Source organism: Apodemus sylvaticus, chromosome 9 (assembly GCF_947179515.1).
Source record: "Apodemus sylvaticus chromosome 9, mApoSyl1.1, whole genome shotgun sequence".
Lineage (NCBI taxonomy): Eukaryota > Metazoa > Chordata > Mammalia > Rodentia > Muridae > Apodemus > Apodemus sylvaticus.
In genome coordinates this window covers 100,376-123,829 of record NC_067480.1, presented here as the reverse complement: position 1 = coordinate 123,829, position 23,454 = coordinate 100,376, and the positions used below count along the sequence as shown (strand labels likewise).

The 23,454-nt window shown below is 39.8% G+C and overlaps 2 protein-coding genes across 2 annotated transcripts in view; one reads left to right on the top strand and one right to left on the bottom strand.

Moving 5' to 3' along the window:
• The window catches only part of Enosf1 (enolase superfamily member 1), a 37,703-nt gene extending 35,122 nt beyond the window's left edge, over window positions 1–2,581 (top strand). The window contains 1 exon segment of the mRNA XM_052193350.1: window positions 2,471–2,581. Coding sequence (XP_052049310.1) covers window positions 2,471–2,581 — 111 coding nt within the window.
• Tyms (thymidylate synthetase) lies at window positions 1,206–18,389 on the bottom strand. Its single transcript, XM_052193716.1, has 7 exons — window positions 18,136–18,389; window positions 16,671–16,744; window positions 13,338–13,512; window positions 8,919–9,020; window positions 8,032–8,207; window positions 6,968–7,039; window positions 1,206–5,008 (listed from the first exon to the last, which is right to left on the bottom strand). Exons 1-7 carry the CDS (start codon window positions 18,317–18,319, stop codon window positions 4,871–4,873), a joined length of 921 nt encoding a protein of 306 aa, XP_052049676.1. The 5' UTR covers window positions 18,320–18,389; the 3' UTR covers window positions 1,206–4,870.
• Between the last annotated feature and the right edge of the window lie 5,065 nt (window positions 18,390–23,454).

The following is a 23,454-nucleotide window of genomic DNA, read 5'->3' as shown; positions in this document are numbered from 1 at the left end:
CAGGGCCAGAGATACTCAGAACCCTGTGCACTGATAGGAGCACCTAGAATGGATTTTAAATACCAGTTCCAAACAAAATAAACATGTCTTTTTGCTTTTTTTCCCCTTTAATTTTACATATATGGGTGCTTTGCCTGCATCTATATGTATACACGTGTTCAGTGCCTGAGATCAGAAGGCAGTGCTGGATTCCTTTGAACTTTAATTAGATAGTTGTGAGCTGCCATGTGAGTGCTGGGAATCAAACCTGGGCCCTCTAGAAGAGGAGCTAGTGCTTGTAATGGTTAAACCATCTCTCTAGCCCCAACAGGATTTTAAATTGGGGGAAGTCTTTCAGTCATTTGTACACATATGGATTGCTTATTATACTTTCTCTGCTGAAGGTAAACACACACACACACACACACACACACACACACCACTAAAATTAAATCTTGAGACCAAATAGGAGAACCTACATGGCTAGGGCAAACAGCAAATTTAGGACTGTGAGAAAGAAATGGTGGATGTACCAGGGTACATCAATGCAGCAGTGAGGAGTGTCAGGATTGTAATTGTTACTTTATTGAGCTGTCTGGTGAGTAAACAGCACTTCATTTTAAATCAGCCTAAACTAGTTTACATTCTAAAGAACAGTCAGTTCAAAGGGAGGAATCCTGAACCTCCTCATCCTAGAACTGCTATAGATTCCTAATATAAACAACGAAGGTCTAGATTATTCTTTTCTCTTAAATACTGTCCAAATTGATTCTAGGATGAAAAGTAGCCAGCCTAGGTTGTTTGACTTTCACTTTCTCATTTCAGTTCTTGCCTTCTTTAACGTCCTGCAGGTCCCAAGGTTTCAATCTCAGTGTAGTAGTATCCCTGGTGTGAGATACCTCACACCAGTGTTGGGGCTTCATACCAGCTTTACAACTCTGAAATTTTACATAAAACAAATGCCACCAGATACCAGCACCAGGTGTTTACATCCTAACCTTTCTGCTTTGTCATTCTCTGCATTTTTTTTTTTGAGACTCAACTGTCTCCCCCATGTAGCTGGATATTTATCTGCACCCTGTTCCCAACACCAGAGCTTCTCTTGCCATTTGGGCATTCCTGGTTGTCATATAACATTATTCCTGGGGAGATGCAAACAAACATCTACTCATCCTATATGGGGAACTGATGACAGATCCAAGCACAAATATCATCAAAGGTCCAACTTGATGAACAAATGAGTTTTATTGATGTTACTTATAGGAATATGGGTAAGGGACTATTTATAGGAGCAGAAATAACTCAAACACAGCTGCACCACCAAAGCCCACCCAGCATGTGTGACAGCTCACAAAGCTAGAACTTGCCACACACTGCACAGCCCGCAGACAGCACCACAAATTGAAGAGTGCCCCTTTCAGGTGACTCAGTTGGTCTGAGCCTCTCTTCCAGGCAGCTCATCTGGTCTTTGTTGTTTTTTCTAGGTAGTTCAGCTGGGGCTTATCTGTTTCTTCTAGGCAGCAGTCTATAAACTGTTTACTCTGGGAAGGAGGGGCCTAGTGAATATGGTCAGTTTCAGGGGCTTCCAGAAGCTATTTTGAGTTTTCTTCATCTCTTAGCATCACCACAGCATTTTCCTCCTTGTTGGTTCACTTCCCTAAAACAATCTGTCTTAAGAAATTTCCCACAAAAATGGGAGGTTGTAATCTAAGAACTGCCACACAACACTATTATATGCCATCATACATACATACATACATACATGATACATTGTTACACAACCTTTTGTGTATGGCACCTAACCACAAAACTGAATAGTGGCATGCAAAATTTTAATATATTTAATAGACTGACACAATTTCAAACCTGTGCTTTTCATTTAATCATCTGAACCGGTAGAAGGAATCTCATTTGGCAGTTTAATCTAGTTAACATTTGGCATTAGGAATCACAATAATTCTAGGTTTCTTCAATTTGAATTGATGTAGGGATACTACACTTCCAAGGTAATTTCACAGTATATCTCAGCTCCTCCCTTTGCAATAACAGCCAAGGCTTGGGAATCAAACCTAGGATTTCATCCAAATCAAGTTCTGCTAGCACTTAGCTACAACCCCAGGTCCCACTGCAAAAGTTTTGTATGTTTTTGTGTGTGTCATGCTGAGTGCAGGCACAGTTGTGGAGGGGACAACCTCAGGCATTGGTCTTCACTTCCCTACCCTAAGAATAGGGTCTCTTTGTTGCTTACCACTATGAACACCAACTAGCTGGCTGGCTCTCCTGAGCCTGCAGATATTCATCTATTACCACCTCCCATCTCACTGTACTCATGTTCTACCACACTCAGCTTTATATGGGTTCTGGAGATCAAATCCAGATCCTCATGCTTGCAAGGCAAATGCTTTATCCACTGAGCCATTTTCTCAGCCCTCAATTTAAGAATACTTTTCTGCTTTCACAGCTGCTACCTTATAAGTTATCTAATTTCAAGCACTAATGCTCCAATTTCCTAGGATGTGAATATGTGGACCATCTGCATGAACATTTCAAATATCCTGTGGTAATAAAACATACTTCATATCTGCCTCCCAAAGTAAGTTGAGACCTAGGACAGGTTGGAGACATGCTGCCACAAGCCACTGTGTCTCTGAAAGAACTGATTTTCAATAACAAATGGCTCTTTAGTAATGAGTATCAATGAAGATCAGAATGCAGCTAGTTTTATGTCAACTTGACACAAGCTAGATTCATTATGGAAGAGGGAAGGAACTTCAACTGAGAAAATGTCAAGACTGGCCTATGGGCAAGACTATGATGCATTTTAATTGATGATGTTGATATGGGTGGGCCCAGCTTACTGGGGGACAGTTCTAGATGACATAAGGTGGACCCACCACTGAACAGGTATAGTCCAGGATGATATAAGGTAGACTAAGCAAGCCATGAAGAACAAGGGAGTAAGCAGCATTCCTTAGTGGCTCTGCCTTAGTTCCTGCTCTGATTTCCCTTGGTGATGGAGTGTGGCCTGAGATGTAGGCTAACAAAAATCATCTCCTCCCCAAGGTGCTTTTTGGTCAGTTTTATCATAATAGAAATCTTAAGACACAGAGCTATTGTCAAATTTCCAGTTGCTGAGTCCTTAAAACACAAATTCCTTCTTCCCAAAAGCCAGCAGCATCTGCACATTAATGGCCTGGGCCATTTATCCTGGCAGTGGTGGCACACACCTTTAATCCCAGCACTTGGGAGGCAGAGGCAGGCGGATTTCTGAGTTCGAGGCCAGCCTGGTTAGTTCCAGGACAGCCAGGACTACACAGAGAAACCCTGTCTCGAAAAAAACCAAAAACTGGTTCTGTAGTACTGTGTACAACAAAAAGGATCCACTAATTTGTCCTGAAATGGTTTAGCATCCCTTCTGTTATCAGTCTAAGCATTTTAGGGACTTCAACACTACAAAACTGTCTTAGCCAGACATTGGAGCTCCCAGTTAAGCTTTGCCACAAGTTTGAGGCTCCCATACTGAGCTCTAGGCCAGCCAGGGCTAAAGGGTGAGAGACATGTCCCCCATAAAACCAAAACCTTAAAATGTGATTTAAACCATATCTTGGATTGGTTAACATTATATTTACATGCCTCTATCATGTAAGCCCTTAGCTTATACAGACTTTATGTACTCTGTCCACTTTCCTTTCTTTAACCAGATGTTGAAGTCTAAAGCTGACTAGTCTTATAAAATTAGCTATTCAAGCAAGATAAAAGGTCAGACTGCACTGGGCGATGGTGGCGCACGCCTGTAATCCCAGCACTCTGGGAGGCAGAGGCAGGTGGATTTCTGAGTTCGAGGCCAGCCTGGTCTACAGAGTGAGCTCCAGGACAGCCAGGGCTACACAGAGAAACCCTGTCACCCTGTCTCCAAAAAACCAAAAAAAAAAAAAAAAAAAAAAAAAAAAAAAAAAAAAAAGGTCAGACTGCCATTTTGCCTTTGTAATCAAACCTGCTTGCTCAAAAAGATGACTAGGACAACTGCAAGACATACATGTTAAAATGAGACCCTGTCTACACATAGGCAGAATAAATGTAATCTTGTGGGTTTTATTTTTATAAGCCCTGGATGGATATGGCTAGATCCATATCTTGATCTTCAGGCAGAGATAGTACATGCCTATAATCCCAGTAGCTAAAAGGGAGAGTCAGGAGCATGAGGAATAATAAATTCACCCTTAGCTACCATGTGTTTGAGGCCAACCTGAGATACATAATACTGTTCCAACATTAAGATAGTGGCTGGGCGGTGGTGGCACACGCCTTTAATCCCAGCACTTGGGAGGCAGAGGCAGGCGGATTTCTGAGTTTGAGGCCAGCCTGGTCTCCAGAGTGAGTTCCAGGACAGCCAGGGCTACACAGAGAAACCCTGTTTTGAAAAACCAAAAAAAAAAAAAAAAAAAAATGAATTAAGCTAGTGAAGGCTTAGGGTTTTCAGGTCAGTCTATTCTAGGCAGAAACTGAGCCTGTCACTAAGCCCAACCTCAAATTGAGCTCTCTCTGACCTATATGCCTACACAAAAATTAAAAATCTTTAAGAAACAGACAAATGTAAATTATTGCTATAGCAATATAAACTTGTTTATAAATGAACCTGTAACATATTTCAAGTTTAGAGAAATATACTCTGAATCTCACCAGCCTTCTTATAATCTCAGCTTTACATGTCTCTTCAGTAAACGAAAGGCAGTTTCTCAATGTCAGTTACACTTTAGAAAATGATCGTTATCAATAGATCACTGTCAATTTTTGGTGTAGCTCATTTTCCTTTAGAAAAAAAAACACTACCCTGGTCATCAAGCTCAAACCCTAAAAGACTGGTGATATTCACAGCATCACTGAAAGCACTCTAAACAGCCATTTCCATTTTAATCGTTGGATGTGGATTATACCCTTCAATCTGAAAATCTTCAACTTTGAAATCATCGATTGTCTCAACTTTTCGAAGGATTTTGAGCTTTGGGAAAGGTCTTGGTTCTCGCTGTAGCTAAAAACAAACAAACAAACAAAAAACAAAAAACATGGCATTATTTTCCATTCATTCCTGTGTCTCATAAAACCAACACAGTATTTTATCACAGGGTACTATTTTACAGGAGTACAATATTGCACTATCTTTTCTTTCTGAAACATTGGGAACTGCACCTCAGTCCTCATGAGAGCTACACATGTTGAACCCATTCTATAGCCTAGGCAAGCCTTGAACTTGGAATGTTCCTACTCTAGTAGTCTCTAAACTAGCTATGATTATAGGCCACCAGATAACTCCTGAATACTAAACTTAGGGACACAGTTTTTACTCATCAGTCTAGTTTTTTTCCTTAAGGTTCATAAAACATGGATACTCATTTTTACTGCCATCTCAATTCATTTCTTGGCTACTGTGCTATAGGGATTTGAATAGACAGGCTTTTTAAAGTTCAGACCTAACTACTTACTGGACTTAACCCAAAAGAAAGTAACCACGCAAAAATAAAAATAACACCAAAAATAACAGGAAGCAACAATTACTATTCCTTAATATCTCAACATCAATGGACTCAATTCCCCAATAAAAAGACAGACTAACAGAAGTATTGTTCATGCAAATCTTCAATTTTATCAAAAAATGTAATTCCCCTTTCAATTTAGTAATGTTTTTATGTCTACCATTTTATTTGTATCATTTTCCATGATAATCTTCAATTTTAACATGTTTTTCTATATATTTCTTTAATTTTATCAGGAATATTTTCTATGTAAATCTCTAATTTTATCAGAAATTTATAATTCCACTTTTAATCACCTTAGAAATATTTTTACACCTACTGTTTTATCTGTATAATTTCCCATGATAATCCTCAATTTTTTTCTATATAATTCAATTTTATCAGAAATATTTTCCATGTAAGTCTCCAATTTTATTAGAAAATGTTTATGATTCCACTTTCAATCAACTTAGAAATATTTTTATGCCTACCATTTTATTTGTATGATTTTCCATGATAATCTTCAATTTTAACATGTTTTTCTATATAGTTCTTGAATTTTATCAGAAATATTTTCCATGTAGATCTTCAATTTTATCAAAAAGTGTTTGTAATTCCTCTTCCAATTAATTTAGTAATGTTTTTATGTCTATCATTTTATCTGTATCATTTCCCATGAAATAGTCATCTTTAACATGTTTTTTTACATATTTCTTCAATTTCATCAGAGATATTTTCCATGTAAATCTTCAATTTTAACAGAAAAAGTTTAATTCCACTTTCAATCAACTTAAAAATATTTTTATGCCTACCACTTTATAATTTTCCATAATCTTCAATTTTAACATATTTTTCTGTATATTTCTTCAATTTTATCAAAAATATTTTCCACGTAAATCTTTAATTATATCTTAAAATATTTCTACTTCCTTTTTCAATTAATTTAGCAATGTTCTTTATGTCTACCATTTTATTCTTTAATTTTCCATGAAAATTGTCAATTTTAATGTGTTTTTCTTTAATTTTTTCAATTTTTGTCAGAAACATTTTCCATGTAAATCTTCAATTTTATCATAAAATATTTTCACTTCCTTTTTCAAGAAAAAAAAGAGAAAAGTTCAGGTGGAACTACTTGCTGAACTTAAGCATAAAACTAAAGTCAAACATTTATACTTTGATTCTGTAAAATTAAATTTTACAGAAAAATATGTAAAACTATGAGTTAAAATGCCATATCTCTGGGCTCTTCTCTCTGGTACTGGTACATAATACCTTACCATTTTCAGTGCTTATGGTTGCTAAGGCCGATTATGGCCTCATCCCTGCTTACCCCCATTATTAAAAGCCCTATAGTTGGAACACTTCCATATAAGACAGCATCAACCAGAGTGACTGTGATACAAAGGACACCCTGCCATCCAATCTGTTGTCAAGAAAGAGCAACAAGCTCAAAGAGATCTAACAGGTATGTTTCTTACCTGAATTTTCAGCGGCTCTATATGATTCAGGTAAATATGTGCATCTCCCAAAGTATGGACAAAATCACCTGGCTAAAAATGTCTCACAGGAGAAAACACAACAGTTAATAATTTAATTTAAATTCTTTTTAAAACACATCATTTTAAAACAGATTAAGGGCAGGTGAGATGGCTCAGTGAGTATCACCAAGCCTGACAACTTGGGACTCACCTGGAGGAAGATCTCTGATCTCTCCTCTGATCTCTACATATATACATTGGAATGTGTGTGCCCCCCACATACACAATAAAACATTATATAATATCCAAATATTTCAAAGCTTCCCAAAACAGTAATTTTATCAGTGTGGTTTTTGAGAAGGGTTAATTTACAAAAGTTTTTTAAGTTGTACATGATGGCTCACACACATAATCCCAGCGCTTGGCTTTGAGATGTTTACTGCTCTAGTTGGCATTGTGAACCTAGAAGAGCAGGGAGGGCCTAAAAATGAGGTGGACTAAAGTCTCATGCAATGGCCAGCTCTGTTCAGAGCATTGGACTCTGAGGGTTAAGAATCACTTGAGTAAAGTGTATAATCAAAAACAAGCTGCATATGGCAAAAAAGATGTTTTTCCATAAAGGTATATATGGAGTAACTCTTATCTGCTACACCTGAGAGGAGCACGAAAACACATTCCAAGAACAATTCCATTTTGAAGAAACTAAAGTCACAAGACTCTTGTTTTTTTCACAAGCATTTAGAATTCATTCTTGGACTGTGTGACATTAGGTTAGGGCTAATGTGGATTTTGAGACCATGTCTCAAAAAAAAAACAACCCCCACCCTCTCCCTCTCTCTCTCTCTCTCTCACACACACACACACACACACACACACACAAAACCTATGTAAATGTTAGTTTTCATAGGCAACAAGGGGCCAGAAAGCTCCAAGGAAGATTGTAAGGTAAGCCAATTCATATCTTATTTACATGCATAAAATTCTAATACTAATCAGACTGAATTCCCTGCTATGAGTTCAGTGTATTACATTGGCTATAACTATGCCTTCTGAAAGAAGCTCACCTGCAGGCCCGTGATATGTGCAATCATGTAGGTGAGCAGAGCATAGCTGGCAATGTTGAAGGGCACGCCCAGACCCATATCTCCTGACCTCTGGTAAAGCTGGCAAGATAGCTCCCCATTCACCACATAGAATTGACAGAGGGCATGGCAAGGAGGCAATGCCATCAGGGGAAGATCTGAGGAGTCAATGGAAAAACGAGAGGTTTTAGAGGGGTTTCATATAGTTATGAAAAGGTAAAATAGCAAACAAGCCAACCATGAAAAAACCAGCAGGTTACAGACACCCACAACTCATACCTTCCCATTATGTCAAAGTCAAACACATTTTCCCAGCCCTGCAGCAGAGGCCATAGAAGCTTGTCCATTAGCTATCTGCAAGTATACATTTATGCTGAAGCAATGCTCTTCCATCTGAGCTAAGATGAAGGATTTGAGCCACTGTTGATGGCATCAAATAAAAGGGACATTATCTCATGTGCAAAGGCCATAGGAAACTGGCATCTGAGGCACATCTGTTATTAAGTTATTATAAATACAAATGCCCCTTCCTGGGTACTCACTATACCCTTGTAGAGTTTAGTTATATAATCTAATTAAGGGTTAACACTTGAAACTTCATCTGCTCCAAATTAAAAAGTTAAAATCATAAGTGTTTTTAACAGGCAATTCAAAATTATATTTCAAATGCTCCTGTCATATAAAAACATAAAGAGGATCACATGAGCCTAACCCCAAAATATGAATGTGAAAATAAGAGCAAAGTGTGAGTGAGTTGCTCAAGGGCATACAATCAACCACATGACTAGAGGCAGTTCCAGTGGCCACCTTGCTTCCTTTTGGCTAACTTGCCAGTTTATCCAAAGGAAAATGACTGGGATGCTGTTCACCTTTTGGGTTCCAGGCACACATGATGATTCTTCTGTCATCAGGGTTGGTTTTGATGGTGTCAATCACTTTTTGCAGCTGGTCTATTCCTTGTCCCGAGTAATCTGTAGAATTGTCAAGAGAATACATGCACACTTAAGTCACATCAGACACAGCCTCTCATGTGATGACACTGACAGCATACACTCATGATCCATGGTCCTAAGATACACAGCACATTGTGGGTATTTCTCAGATCTTGCTGGATTAAGTTCAAGATCCTTTCTGAACCCATGTCTGTCTTAAAGAACTTAAGTTCTTTTCTGCATACATCTTTAAAATATTTAGTCTGTACAATGTCACTTCCTCCACTTAAAACCGTTACTATTTCCAACTGCTGTTGGAATAAGGTTTAAATGTGTCACCCAAGAGTACATGAGGTGAAATGCAATTTTCATTTTTAGGTAGAAATTTAATCTAATTATGTAGCCTTTAAAAGGTGATTAGGATTAGAAAGTCATTAGGGTGACGATCCCTTGAGTGAATTCTGGTGACTTCATAAGAAGAAACACACACTTCTTATCTCTTATCACTGAATACTGTGTCACCTTGGAGTTCTGAAGTCTATCATCAAAATGTAGACATCAGGACCACCAGCACTGAGATTTTACTACAGCTTCCTAAACTATGGGTTTAGGATAAACACACACAAATTCCTATGTGATTGTGAATGTGGGAGCCGTGAAAAACTAAACATGCAACATCCAAAAACTAATTCACAATCAAATGCATAAAGAACCCAAAGTGACTCTGGAAGAGGTCCCTGCATTGTATGTTGGCACTTCACTGCAGCCATGGTTTTAAATACATGTACACACTGCACTGTACATGTGGTATAACACAAAAGCCCCAACAAACCCTGAAACACTTGAGCTTGGATTCAAGACAATTAATATTATAAACTGTGTCATGTTACTGTATATACAGTCTACTGTTTTTATAGAATCATAATGATCTAGTATGAAAAAACAACGTTCTCATTATTTCGTGACTGTCATGTATTCAAATTAGTTTATCTTTGGTTTTGTGGGAGGGAAGTTCTTAATTTTTAAATTTATTTAATATTGTATGTATGCATCTGATGTGTGTGTATATGTGTGTGTGTGTGTGTGTGTGTGTGTGTGTGTAATGGTGATGTGTCAGTGCACATGGGGAGGGTAGAGGACAACTTTCAGGAATTAGTTTTCTTGCCCCACCCTCTAAGAGACTGAACTTAAGTTGTATAACAAAAACTTTTATCCACTGAGTCATCTCACTAGCTCAAATCAGTATATCTTTGGATAGTATCATGTTAAGAATTTTTGGTTTTAAAAATTAACTTAGGTTTCATATGAATTCTGTCTTGGGATTAGAAGAGAAATGCCAACAATTTTTGAAATGACAAACATACTTCTGCCATTTTGTACTACATATTTCTGTGGTGTGGAGTTCTCATCCTTGATGCATATAAAATCAAACTATGAATAGACTGAAAATATCCTACAACCTATTTTAAGCCAAGATTTAGTTTTTTGTGTGAAAATTAACAAGCATAACCATCTCATTAGTGTGTAAAATTTGTTTTCATCTTTAATAAATGCTAAATTACACTTATACCAAAGAACTGTCATAAAGTAAATTTTTAGTGATTTATTTCCTTTAGTTTGTGTATTTACTTTATGTTCCCATATACCTGGGGCTGCATAAAAACTTATTTATTCAGCAAAAAAACTCACAGAAAAGTTTAAGAAACCTTGATCTAAATAAACCTCTTTTCCTCAGTGTTATTTAGCATTAGATATTCTAGCTTAGTAACAAAAAAGATGCCAATCATCTACAAATTCAGCAGTTTTAGATTTTCCCAGTGTCCCCATGAGATGTTGTTTTTGTAACTACCAATCACCACTTGTCACCCTTCACCAACACAATTATTGTCCTATAGAATACTGGATCTTAAATAGAAGATAGGATTTCAGACATTCTAAATAATGGAACCGTAGAATTGTTTCTAGGGCTTAGGCACTGTCTTATGCACACTTTCACCTAAAACATTACATCTTAGTAACTAAACAAATCACTGACAACTACCAGGAAAACTATAATGAATTTAATGATATTGTACATTTTTTCGGCTGTAGTCTGTGGACTTTAGTTCTCTGCTTCCTGTTGAGGTGTAGAAGCTTAGAAGTGATTTGTTAATGAAGACCACAGCTACTTCATATACCCTCCTCCCCCCCAATACACTTCTACTAAGATAAGCCAGTCAATGTTCTAACATAGTTGGTACTTTGAGGGAGTGGACTCTCCAAAATCACAGCTCCATTAAGGCAGTAATTATTTCTTGTAGGGGAAACAGTAAAAGTACAGGGAGACTGTCCATATTAAAAATATTTTTCCTTTGAACCTAGCATGATTTTGAATGAAAATTTAAAAATAGACAGTAAGTTTGGTTTTATGGTACACACCTTTAATCCTAGCACTCAGGAGGCAGAGACAGGTGGATTTCTGAATTTGAATCTAGCCTGGTCTACATAGTATGTTCTAGGACAACCAGGAATACACAAAGAAATCCTGTTTCAAAACACATAAACAGAAAGCAGTAAAGTAAGCATGATGGCATATGCCTGAAATCCCACCAGTTAAAAGGTAGAGACAGGAAGACCAGGAGTTGAAGGCCAGCTACAGCTTCGTAAGACTTTCATCCCCCACTACTCAAAAATAAATAAATAAATAAATAAATAAATAAATAAATAAATAAATAAATAAATCCCAGCACTTGAGAAGGGCAAATGCAGGCAGATCTATACAAGTTCAAGACCAGCTTTGTCTATATAGTTAGTTCCAGGCCAGCAAAGGCTCTTCTAGTGAGACCCTGACTCAAAAATAAATGAGTATACACAAACATTAAATTTACTATTAAAACTGACTTTACATTTTTATTATATTCATTTATTTTAATATGTGTGGCATATGCTATGTGTAGGTCAAAGAACCTATGAGAATAGCTTCTCTGCTTCCACTATATGAGTCCCAAAGATCAAACTCAGGTATTTAGGCTTAGAAGCAAGCACCTTTAGCTGATGAGCCATTCAGACTATACACAACCATCACAGTATTCATTTCCAGAACTTTTCAATTACTCTATGCCCATTAACACTAACTCTCCATTATATTACATTCAAGTCCTAACAACCTTCTCTTCTCTACTTTCTACCTTTACCAATTTGCACATTTCTAGTCCATAAAGAACTGCACAACTTCTAAAAAAAAAAATTATGAGCATTAAAAAAAATCTCAATTGCAGCCAAATACAACTTCAGGCTTTACTAAGGAATCTGGGCACTAGGCCTGTTTTAGTGTTCTGTTGCTGTGAAGAGACATCATCTCTTAGCATTGGCATGAGACCATGCAACTCTTGTTTTTAAAAAAAAAAATTGAGACTTGCATAGAGTTTCAGAGGTTTAGTCTATTATCAGCATAGTGGGAAGCTTGGTAGCATGCAGGCAGTCATGATGCTAGAGAAGCAGCTGAGGGTTCTACATCCAGATCTGTAGGCAGCAGGATAAGAAACTCTGGGCTTGGCACCAGCTTTGAAACCTCAAAGTTTACCCCTAGTGACACGTCCATCAACAAGGCCACACCTCTTAATCCTTCAAATGTACCACTCCCTGTTGACCTAGCATTCAAATACATGAGCCCACAGGGGCCATTCTCATTCAAACCCCCACAAGGCCCAGATTCTTCCAATTAGCTAGCATACAGTCCAGGTTGCTGGTGTCTGCCCAGCCAGTAACTTATTACTTCCTGCACGCAGGACCACATACACTCTAGTAAGACATTAACTTTGGAACCTGTCCTAGGGAGAAATGACAAAGGCTGAAAGCAGGTATCGGCGACACTCAAGCAGAAGATGCCAGTCATAAAATGAGATGTTTTCTTAACCTCTGTTCCCACAGAGTAGGAAGAAAAGGGTAAGTCAGGCGCTGCACAGAGACACTCTACTGCCTACAAATTTGCTATTGCCTCAGCCCTGAAGAGAAATAATCATCTGCAGAGAAATAATCATCAACGGCAACTCCTGCACCCAGTCCCAGATGAACCTCCGTCTATCCTAAACACTTACAAACCAAACCTGCCACTATTTGCCAATGACAAGGTTTAGAAAGTTTCAAGCATCCAATCATGCCCAACAAATAAATGCTAGCCACCAAGAGTTTACTGGGATTTTCTGTGATTTAGTTGTAGCTTCTCCACTGTAACTCAGCATAGCTTCTCACAAAGTCAGTTACTTATCAGCTCCCATGATGTAAACTTAGCCGCCGCACCCGCCGCACCCCCGCCCCCTTACAATGGATTTTTGAGGAAGAACACTCAGGAAACCTGAGGCATTGTTCCCTCCTCACCTGAATCCATATCCTTGTAGTCTGCTCCAAAATGCCTCCACTGGAAACCATAAACTGGGCCCAGGTCCCCTTCCTGTCGGGCAGAGAATCCCAAGCTGTCCAAAAAATCTCGGGACCCATTGGCATCCCAAATTCTCACTCCCTTGGAGGACAATTCTTTAGCATTTGTGGATCCCTAGAAAAAAAAAAGAGTAGAACAGGCATAAAAGGGGATTCTGAGCTACTCATCTCCCACCCACGGCACACTGTCCATGTACAGTCTATCTTTAAGCAGGCTGATCCTGGGTGGACTCCATTATTAGAAATTCCCTAAAGGTGTTTCTTTTCTTCTCTTCCCTTCAGCTTTTAAAAATCTTTATGTATATATACACATATATGTATATGTGTATATATGTATATATATGTATATATACACATACATATATATATATATACACACACACATACATACATACATACATATAGTTGTAAGCATGCAGTTCTTGCCTTCTACCCTGAGGTAGAGTATTTCTATTGTTCCAGTTGCTGCACCACCCACCCAGGCTAGCTAGCCTATGAGTTTCCAATAGATTCTCCTTTCTCCATGGCCCATCTCTCCCAGAAAAATTCTAAGATTAGATAACACTACCAAATAGGGCTTTTTCTGAGAATTCCAAGGATCCAAACTCAGTCTGTCAGATTTATATGGCAAGTGCTTTTATCCACTGAACCATTTCCCCCATCCTTCCCTTTTAATTTTTTCTTTTTCCCCCAAGGCAGAGTTTCTCTATGTACGTTTGGATGTCCTAGAACTCACTCTGTAGACCAGGCTAGCCTCAAACTCAGAAATCCACCTACCTCTGCTTCCTGAGTGCTAGGATCAAAGGTGTATACCATCACTGTCTTTCTTTAATTTTCCAAAACCTCTAAGTTCCTAATATATTCCTTTCTCATCTGACAGTTCTAATTGCTGAATCAAACATATTCCATGTCTACGAATAATACCCCAAGTGGACTTGTTTACTAATACTCCATGTACAGTCTGTTCATATATCAATCATATCTGGCTAAAGAATTTATGATGACAAATCAGTAGCTTGCTTTTCTGGAAAATGTTTCAGTCACACTGAACTGAGGTTGAATTCTATTTCATTCATCTATGTGACCCCATAAAACTGTATTTACCTCATGTACATTTACAAAACATTATATTTATCTTATATTTTAACTCAATAGACTGGCCCCATGATATACTAACCCATCCTCTGATCCTGCAGCCAAGTATGGAGAGATCTTGCCCAACCCCTAAGTATCATGTACTATAACATTATCCACAAATAATATGTGGATAAAAAAATAAAATAAAAATGAGTATGACACATATACTTAGGCCTGTGCCTGATCCTATTAATTCCACTGGTGACTGCTTTAGCCTCATTTTATTGAAGAATACCTTAGCAGAATTTAACACACATGTCAAATGAACAGTTAACACTAGCAAAATGCTTGGTGCTTAGTAGGCATTCACTATGACATGGCTTCCACTCTATCTTCACACAGGTGACAAACTGCAATACAGATAACTGAATTTTCTTTTGTCTTTTCTTTTTTTTCTCTTTTGCCTGCATGGATATCTGTGCAGCAAGTTCATACAGTAACTACAGCGACAGTAAGAGAGCACTGATCCCCTGGAACTAGTTAAAGATGGTTGTTAGTCTTCCTGTGAAGACTGGGAACCAAATGTGGATCCTTTGAAAGAACAAGTGTTCTCAACCACTGAGCCAATTTCCAGGCCCTCTTTCTATTAGGTTTCTTTTAGCTTTTTCACTCCCAATAAATAACTAACTTCTCAATCTTTTTTTGTTTTGTTTTTCAAGACAGGGTTTCTCTGTGTAGTCCTGACTGTCCTGGAACTCACCCTGTAGACCAGGCTGGCCCAACTGCTGAGGTTAAAGGTGTATATCACCACTTCCTGGCTAACTTCTCAATCTTTTATAGTGTTCTTTAAAAGGCCCCTTTCCCATCTTTTGCTTGGGCTCAAGCTATTTTATGGATATTCTAAAATTTCTGAGGATTTACCTTGAATCAGAGGCTGTCCGTTCATACAAAGAACAAAGACAGATTAAATACCCTGTCAACCAGTTCTAGAATGGGTAAGCAATCTAGAGTCTGGTAGGTCCAAGATCATGGAAGTCCTACTGAGTGCTCTAGTTTTTACTTATTTTGGTGTGATTCACATTGTAGGTGCACATTTGTATACCTGAACACTGCTCTATCACTTCCTACCTTTCCCTTGAAACAGACTCTCTGTCTAACCCTGGAGCTTGTTTAGGCCAGACTAGTAGCCAGCAAAGCACCAAAGATCGTCCTATGTTCACCCTCCCAATATTATAGCACTGGGGTTCCAGACACATGCAATCACACCCAGCATTTTTAAATTTTATGTGTATGGGTGTTTTGCCTGCATGTGTCTATATACCATATGCATGCTGTGCCCAAGTAGAGCAGATGATATTGGAACTAGAGTTACAGATGCCCAACAAGAGCAACAAATGCTCTTAACTGTTGAGCCATCATAGTCCCACACACAGAATTTTTATGTGACTGATGGGGACTGAACTCAGGTCTCATGCTTGTACAAGCCCTCTTTACCTACTGAGCCATCACCCCAAGTACTCTAAAAAAAGAGCTGTAGAATGGCCCAGAATTCAGCTTGTCTCCTGGAGTATTTAACAAGCACAAGACAGAACCTCACTTGTTCTGGACAAGGATACAGAGGAGGAACTTGGGACTGTCATCACACCATTCCAACATATTCAAGGTACCTAAGTGACTCTTTGGTACCTATTGATCCAGTAATCAATATATACTGAGTACATACAATGTGGCTGGCTATATTCTGAACCCAGGACTACATAGCAAATAGGAGAAATAGATTCTCTAACTTTGGGAAACTCACAGGACTTTGTACTATTTATCTCCCATCCAGAAAAATCAGGAAAAGCTAATTTTGAGGCCAGCTGATGATGTTTCCCTATAAAGAGAGACAAAGAAGTAAGAAGGGAGAAGAATCTATCTTGATTAGGTCAAGGCTATCTCAGCGAGCCTAGACAGAAGGGAGAGAATCATATTCCACATGGAAAGAAAAGGTAGAGTAAGTACTGGGAATGGTAAGTGCCTGAGGCCTGGGAAGGAATATCCCAGAGTTTTCAGATTAGCGCGGAGAGCAGCGAGAGAGAAAAAAACAGAACTTGAAAATGAACCATTGAAGTGGGAATGGCTAACAGCTGCAAGCTTGACTTCTAAGACTGGATTGTGAAGACTGACAGCTTCCAATAGCAGCACTACCCTTACCTTGATAAACCACAACAACTCCTCCAAAACACCCTTCCAGAACACTCGTTTGGTTGTGAGCAGAGGAAATTCATCTGAAAAAGTTTGTCATACAGTTAAAACATGGAAACCCAAAACCCTGGAGCTGATGCAGGAAAACAGAGCTCCTGCCCAGCTACAGGGCAAGTCAGTGACATCACAGTTCTTCAGGGGATACCCATATGGCAAAAAGTCCCCATCCACTAATCAGCCACTGTGAATGCTGTGACTGGGCTGTAATGACAACACACAAAATGTGGACTGAGACACAGCCTAAAGCTCCCCCATATCCAAGTGCACTATGCCACGGGCAGAGAGGTGATATCACTCATGTAAAATCTTAACAGTTTTCAGATATTTGGAAGTAAACTGACCTAGTATATGGAAACAGAATTGTTTACTCCGCAGAATGGTCATCAGGGAACTTTGTGACCTCCACTCCACAGGTACCCAAGTGCACAAGTATCCATAGCTTAAGAGGCAAAAGGGTGTGGCATGTGATGCAAAGTGAAAATGCTCAGGTTAGTGGTGTAGTCTGAGTAAATGTTTCGCACCCAGAGCACTACTTTCATACTTCAATCTTTAACATCATCAAAAAGCTGAATGAAGACTGGAGTGGTAAAGGGGGGGGGGGACAAAAAACAAAACAAAAAAACAAAAAAACCCTGTTCATAGTCTAAGCAGAGGAAGTTAATTAAAAACTGGATCTGTGGTTCGTCAGGGTCCACAGTTCCTTGGAGGTCCTTTAGGCTAGATCAATCTGTGCAATAGAGGCTGAAGTTTCCAGCTCCAGAAAATGTTTGAGATTTAGTAAATTCCCTAAAAGTGGGCATATCCCCACCCAAAGCTACTCTCCACGCCAGTGGCAGGTTGCTCTTCATTTATCGTAAGTACCACCATTAGCACCCCATCCCCCGTCCTCAGCCAACACCTAAGAAGTCCTGTGCCCTTCCCGGCCCCGCCCCTGTGTTTGATTCCATCCTTTCCTCCTAAACACCTCTGGTTCCTCTTTAAAAGCCAAGGCTGTTGGAGGAAACCCCACAGTTCCCGCCTCCGGACTGAGTTCTCCCCTTTTCCCCCGTCCGAAGCACCGCCCAAGCCATTTTCGCGCCAATTTTAAAAACTGTAGCAAAGGGGAACAGTAAATAAGGGGAGGAAGAGGAGGAGCAAAGTTTGGACAAGCTCAGACTGGTTTCTTCCCAGTCCCTCCCTCGGGGCCGCAAAACCGGTTGAAATTGGATTCGGGAGAAAAGGTTTAACAGGGATTAAGGTCAAAGGTAGACCTTTAGAGCCTGGTTTACTTGCAGTAGTTGTCACCCGGGGCGGGCACGCGAAGTTTAGGACTCCTAGAATCTCAGCGTGAGGGTTAGGACTATCTATGGCCGCGCGCCCAGCCTGCCGGACGTCCACCCGCTGTCCATCCCGCTAGTCCGGACCAACCCGTTACCTCTCAGGCTGTATCGTGCCTGCATGCCGAACACCGACAGTGTGCCAGTGCCCGTGCGGTCCTCCTTCTTGAAGCCGCAGCGCAAAATGTGCTCCACCTGCCTCAGGTACTGGAGTTCTCCATGCTGCGGGGCTTCCGCACCCAGTTGCTGAGCGCGGGACGGCTCAGAGCCAACAACCGGCATAGCGGAGCAGTCTGGCGGCAGTGTGGTCGGCGCCAAAACTGGGACCTTCCGGGCGTTGTTTTCCTCCAACATGAGCCCGCCTCTTCCTGCTGGGAAGCTTCTGGCCGCCTGAATTGGCAGACCCCGCTCCCACGTGGGTGAAGTAGTTACAGCTTGCAAGGCAAACACCTGCTGGCTTCCTCAAATCTGGATTTGCCCTATTTGGCATTAAGAGCCTATAGGACCAGGGTGTGATGATACACACCAGTAATCCCATTTCTTGGTAGATTGAGGCTAAAGGATCTGGAGTTTAAAGCAATCCTTCGCTCCATAGCAAGTTCAAGGCCAGCCTATGTATTTGAGACCCTATCTCAAAAAGAGCCATTGGCTTACACTAGAACTGACCAGAGCCTGCCTTTTGATGCACTGATCCTAGGGATCTCATTTTCCAAGCTAGGAAAGGGGTTGATCTCTTCTCGAAAATTTAAAAACAAACCCTGTTGTTTTGTTGTGGAATCTGCTTAAATCCAACATAATTCAAACACCAGGTCAATTCAGATGACAAAAATTTATTGTAATCAAACTGCTTATTCATCTATCAGGGCCACAGAACAGACTCAGAGCTAAACTAAGACAGTGAAGGGACATTATACGGCCTATTTAAAGAATAAAACCGTAAAGAGAGGAGAAGAGAGGAGAAGCTGGGTAGGCTATAGCATTGCCCAATCATGTTTGCCACCGAGAGACCCCCAACTCAATGTTTTTAGACCTCTAAACAACTAGCCCAGCACAGAGTAACTTGTTTTTCTGCTTTCAACTTGAGAAAGATAGCCCACCCTGTTCTAATTCCAATGTTTAACAATACAATGCCCCAAGGACATTTGCTCCAGATAATCTCTAACCTTCCTTCCTTAAGGCTTTAACCTTCCATCCTTAAGGCATAAACTATTGCCTGACTTCCTCTTTCTGTACTTCCCCATTCCGTGCATGTTTTGTCCTCCACCCCTTGCCTTGTGAATTGTGTCCTCCAACCCTTGTCTTGTGATTTTTTTTCCCCTTTAAATACCCCTGACTTCAGTTGCATGGGGTCCCACAGTCCTCTACCCCTGTGCAGTATATGACTGAGGACCCAAGAGCTCTGGAATAAAAGAAATCCTCATGCTATTGCATCAAGACCGTTTCTCGAGAGTGATATGGGTGTCGCCTTCAGAGGCGTGGGATGCTGGGGCACCCTCGGTTTTGGGGGGGTCTTACACCACAAAGGCTTGAGCAAGAGAGTTTCTATCAATCAGGATAGGAATTGGTTCCTGGGCCTTGGAACATGAGCTTGGTTTGACCCTGCCAGCAAGATAATGAAGTTGTCTCTGAGATGTCTGAACTCAAGAAAACTGTTTCCTTACAACAGCTGTCTAACTGTTGGGAAGTCCCCAGTGTTGTGATCATATAAAGAGAAATAAGCGAGAGAATATGTTCTAGGGTGGGTGTGACCAAGGTATCCCTTCCCCCTGAGGGACCAGATACTTGACCATATAGCATAGAATAGAGTTTATTCAGAGCATGGGGAAGGAAGTTAAGGGGGTAGTAGAGGCAGAGAAAAGCCAAGAGAGTAGAGAAGCAGAGGATGGCTATGACCTTGAGGAGAGTGGGTGTAGGGGAGGAGAGTCCAAGAAGAGGGCAAGAGAGAGGCTAAGAGAGGTGGAGAATAAGGGGGGGTGGGGGGGCAAGCATCCTTTTATAATGAGCCAGGCCTACCTGGCTGTTGCCAGGTCATAGTGGGGCGGGGCATACCTGGCTATTGCCAGTTAACTTTGGGGTGGAGCTTAGACAGAATCCTAACACCCAGCTCCTCTAGGGCCCGGGACCTTGAATTTAGTCTCTTCTTACGATTAAACGGAGTCTGAAAACAAAATGGTAGTACTTAGAATGATAGTACTTAAGTTTCTTTTGCTTATTCCCAACAATTTGAGTTCAGTTCCCTACATCTAAAGGACAGAGTAACAAGTTATTTGCGTTTTCATGACTCTGTTTACCCAGCCTTGTTGAAGACTATCAGCTGGAACAAGTGGAAGATTGGCAATGTTAAAATTGATGATGGCCTTTAAAGCATTCTTTAAAATGTGTGTGCCTTGTAGGTTTCTGCTTACACATTGGGCGTTGGGGTAGGGATGGCGATGACTCAGGAGACATCCATCAAGCTTGGTGGCAAGCTTTTTACCAGCAAAGCCATCTCTGTCATTCAGCTCAAAATTTCAAAATTTAATGCCACATTTTTTTCAATTTAACCATTGGTAGATAGAGCCATTTGATAAGTTTAAAATGTACTAATACGAGTCTTGGATGTATTAGTCATTGCAACAAGAGATCTGTATCTACCATTTTATTTAATATGTAGGTGCCCAACGAGCTTTTTAAATTTTGGTTATGTCTGGGATATAAAGAATAGGATTTTGGCTCTACTGAAACATTCTAAACACTATCAACATTCTCCCCTCTCCCCGAGATTAAACCTCAAACTTCTCACATGTTCACACCACTACTGAGCAATAAACCCAACTCAAGTCTATATTTGTTAGTGTTTTTTTTTTCCTGTATCTCACATTTGTCATTTTTGCATATGATATGAGTTGGATATCTCCTAAAGGAGATTAGATGTGTTAAAAGGCTTGCTAGCTAGCCTGTAGTATTACTGGAAGGTGGTATAACCTTTAGCAAGTGTGGTCTTGTGACCAGAAGTAGTCATTCTTGATGGTGACATTGGGATCCTGGCTGCTTCCTATTTCTCTTTGTTTCTAGCCGAGGGAATCACAGTAATATACTGTGTATGAGAGTGAGGTGTTGTTCCTCACAGATAAGAAAGCAATTAAAACAAGCAACCTTCATGTTCTGAAACCTTCAGCAAAAAGTAAACCCTGGTAAGTTGATTGCTACCGGTATCCTATCAAAGTGAAAAGAAGCTAACACAGCAAGAAGCTTCTATCTTTCTGCTAAATTCAGCCTCAAAATATTTATGTTTTGGGGCTGGAGAGAGGGCTCAGCAGTTAAGAGCACTGGTTTAATTCCCAGCACCCACATGGCAGCTCACAAAAATCTGTGTAACTCCAGTTTCAAGAGATCTGTCGGCCACTTCTAGCTATTGTGGGCACTAGACACACACACGGTACACAGACATACATTCAAGAAAAACATCCATATGCATAAAATAAAATAATTTTAATGTAAATAAAATTTGATGGAATGGGTTCTATAAGAGATTAGATAATCATCTTTTATCTGTACACCTGCTTATTTAGTCAGTTAAGATAATGTTGACTGTTTCTATGTGGTTATGTTTCATAAAACAATCCAAACTTCGAAAGAAATTTGTAAAAATGGTTGGCCATGAGAGGCACCTTAAGAAGTGCTCAACATCATTAGTCATTAGGGAAATGCAAACCAAAACAACCCTGAGATTTCACCTTACACCAGTCAGAATGGCTAAGGTCAAAAACTCAGGAGAGTTTGTGTTGGTGAGGATGTGGAGAAAGAGGAACACTCCTCCACTGCTGGTGGGGCTGTAAGATGGTACAACCACTTTGGAAATCAGTCTGGCGGTTCCTCAGAAAACTGGACATGACACTTCTGGAGGACCCTGCTATACCTCTCCTGGGCATATACCCAAAGGATTCCCCAGCATGCAATAAAGACACATGCTCCATTATGTTCATAGCAGCCTTATTTATAATAGCCAGAAGCTGGAAAGAACCCAGATGTCCCTCAAAGGAGGAATGGATACAGAAAATGTGGTATATTTACACAATGGAATACTACTCAGCAATTAGAAACAATGAATTCACAAAATTTTTAGGCAAATGGTTTGATCTGGGAAATATCATCCTAAGTGAGGTAACCCAATCACAAAAGAATACACATGGAATGCAATCTCTGATAAGTGGATATTAATTAGCCCAGAAGCCCTGAATACCCAAGGCACAAATTGCCTAACAAATGACTCCCATGAAGAAGTATGGAGAGGGTCCTGATCCTGGAAAGGATTGATCTAGCATTGGAGGGGAATATAAGGACAGAGAAAAAGGAGGGAGGTGATTGGAGAATGGATGGAGAGACGAAGGTTTATGGGACATATGGGGAGGGGGGAATCTGGGAAAGGGGAAATCACTTGGAATATAAACAAAGAATATAGAAAATAAAAATATTTTTTAAAAAAGAAAAAATGGTTGGCCATTACAATTTAATTAGAAGTATTACAGGAAATAATTCACAAGCTTGGCATTCTTGCTATATAATTATGTGTGTGCTCACTGAAGCCATACTAAGTAAAGTGCATTGAGTTACAGGGTAGCAGTAAGTTGAAAATCTATTTTGTTCAGTATTAGTCTGTATTTTCCTAGATCAACCTAGACCCTTCACTCCACTGCTTTTCCACTCAAACTCTGAGTAGTGTAATGGAAGTTCTTCCAAATTATCAGTTTTTCCTTTGAGAAGTAGATACTTCTTTATGAAGCAAAAAAAACAATAATATCTTTTCCTTGCCTATCACAAGGCTAATGTTAAATAATTGCCCATCATGGCTAATGTTAAATAAAGGACAGGTTAATATGATACGTTTATTAATATATTTACATAACACAGGAGACTTCAGAAATGAAGACACAAAGTCCCATGTGTGAACTGGAGTTTCCAGAATAAAGCCCCACTCTATTCTGAACATTTTAAAGGGCTGAAGGGGACAGTTATATAGAGAATAATTGAGAATAAGAGTCTGCTCTCATGGTAGTCAGGGAGGGGGTGGGATTTGGCATCACCTGGTTTTTGAGATTTGTGTTGGCCTTCTGGGATAGCCTATTTTCAAGAAAAGTAGGTCCAAGAATTTTTGTATAACCTGCTTTGTGGGAGAAAAGTAGGACATGATGAGAGCAATCTCCTCACTTCATCTTAAAATACACAATATGTCAAGGTGATATATTTGGTATGCTGAGTCCTTCTGTATGCTGTGCTGTTAGCTTTCTGGTGGTTGTTTGGGAAGCCACAGGTGCACTCTAAGAAATCTGAACTCAGAAAATAGTAAATGACCAGGACTCATTTGAGAACACTCCTAGGTATACAGAAATGATTGCCTGGGTGAGCTGAGATTCTGGGTGTCAGGAAGCTGCAGGATT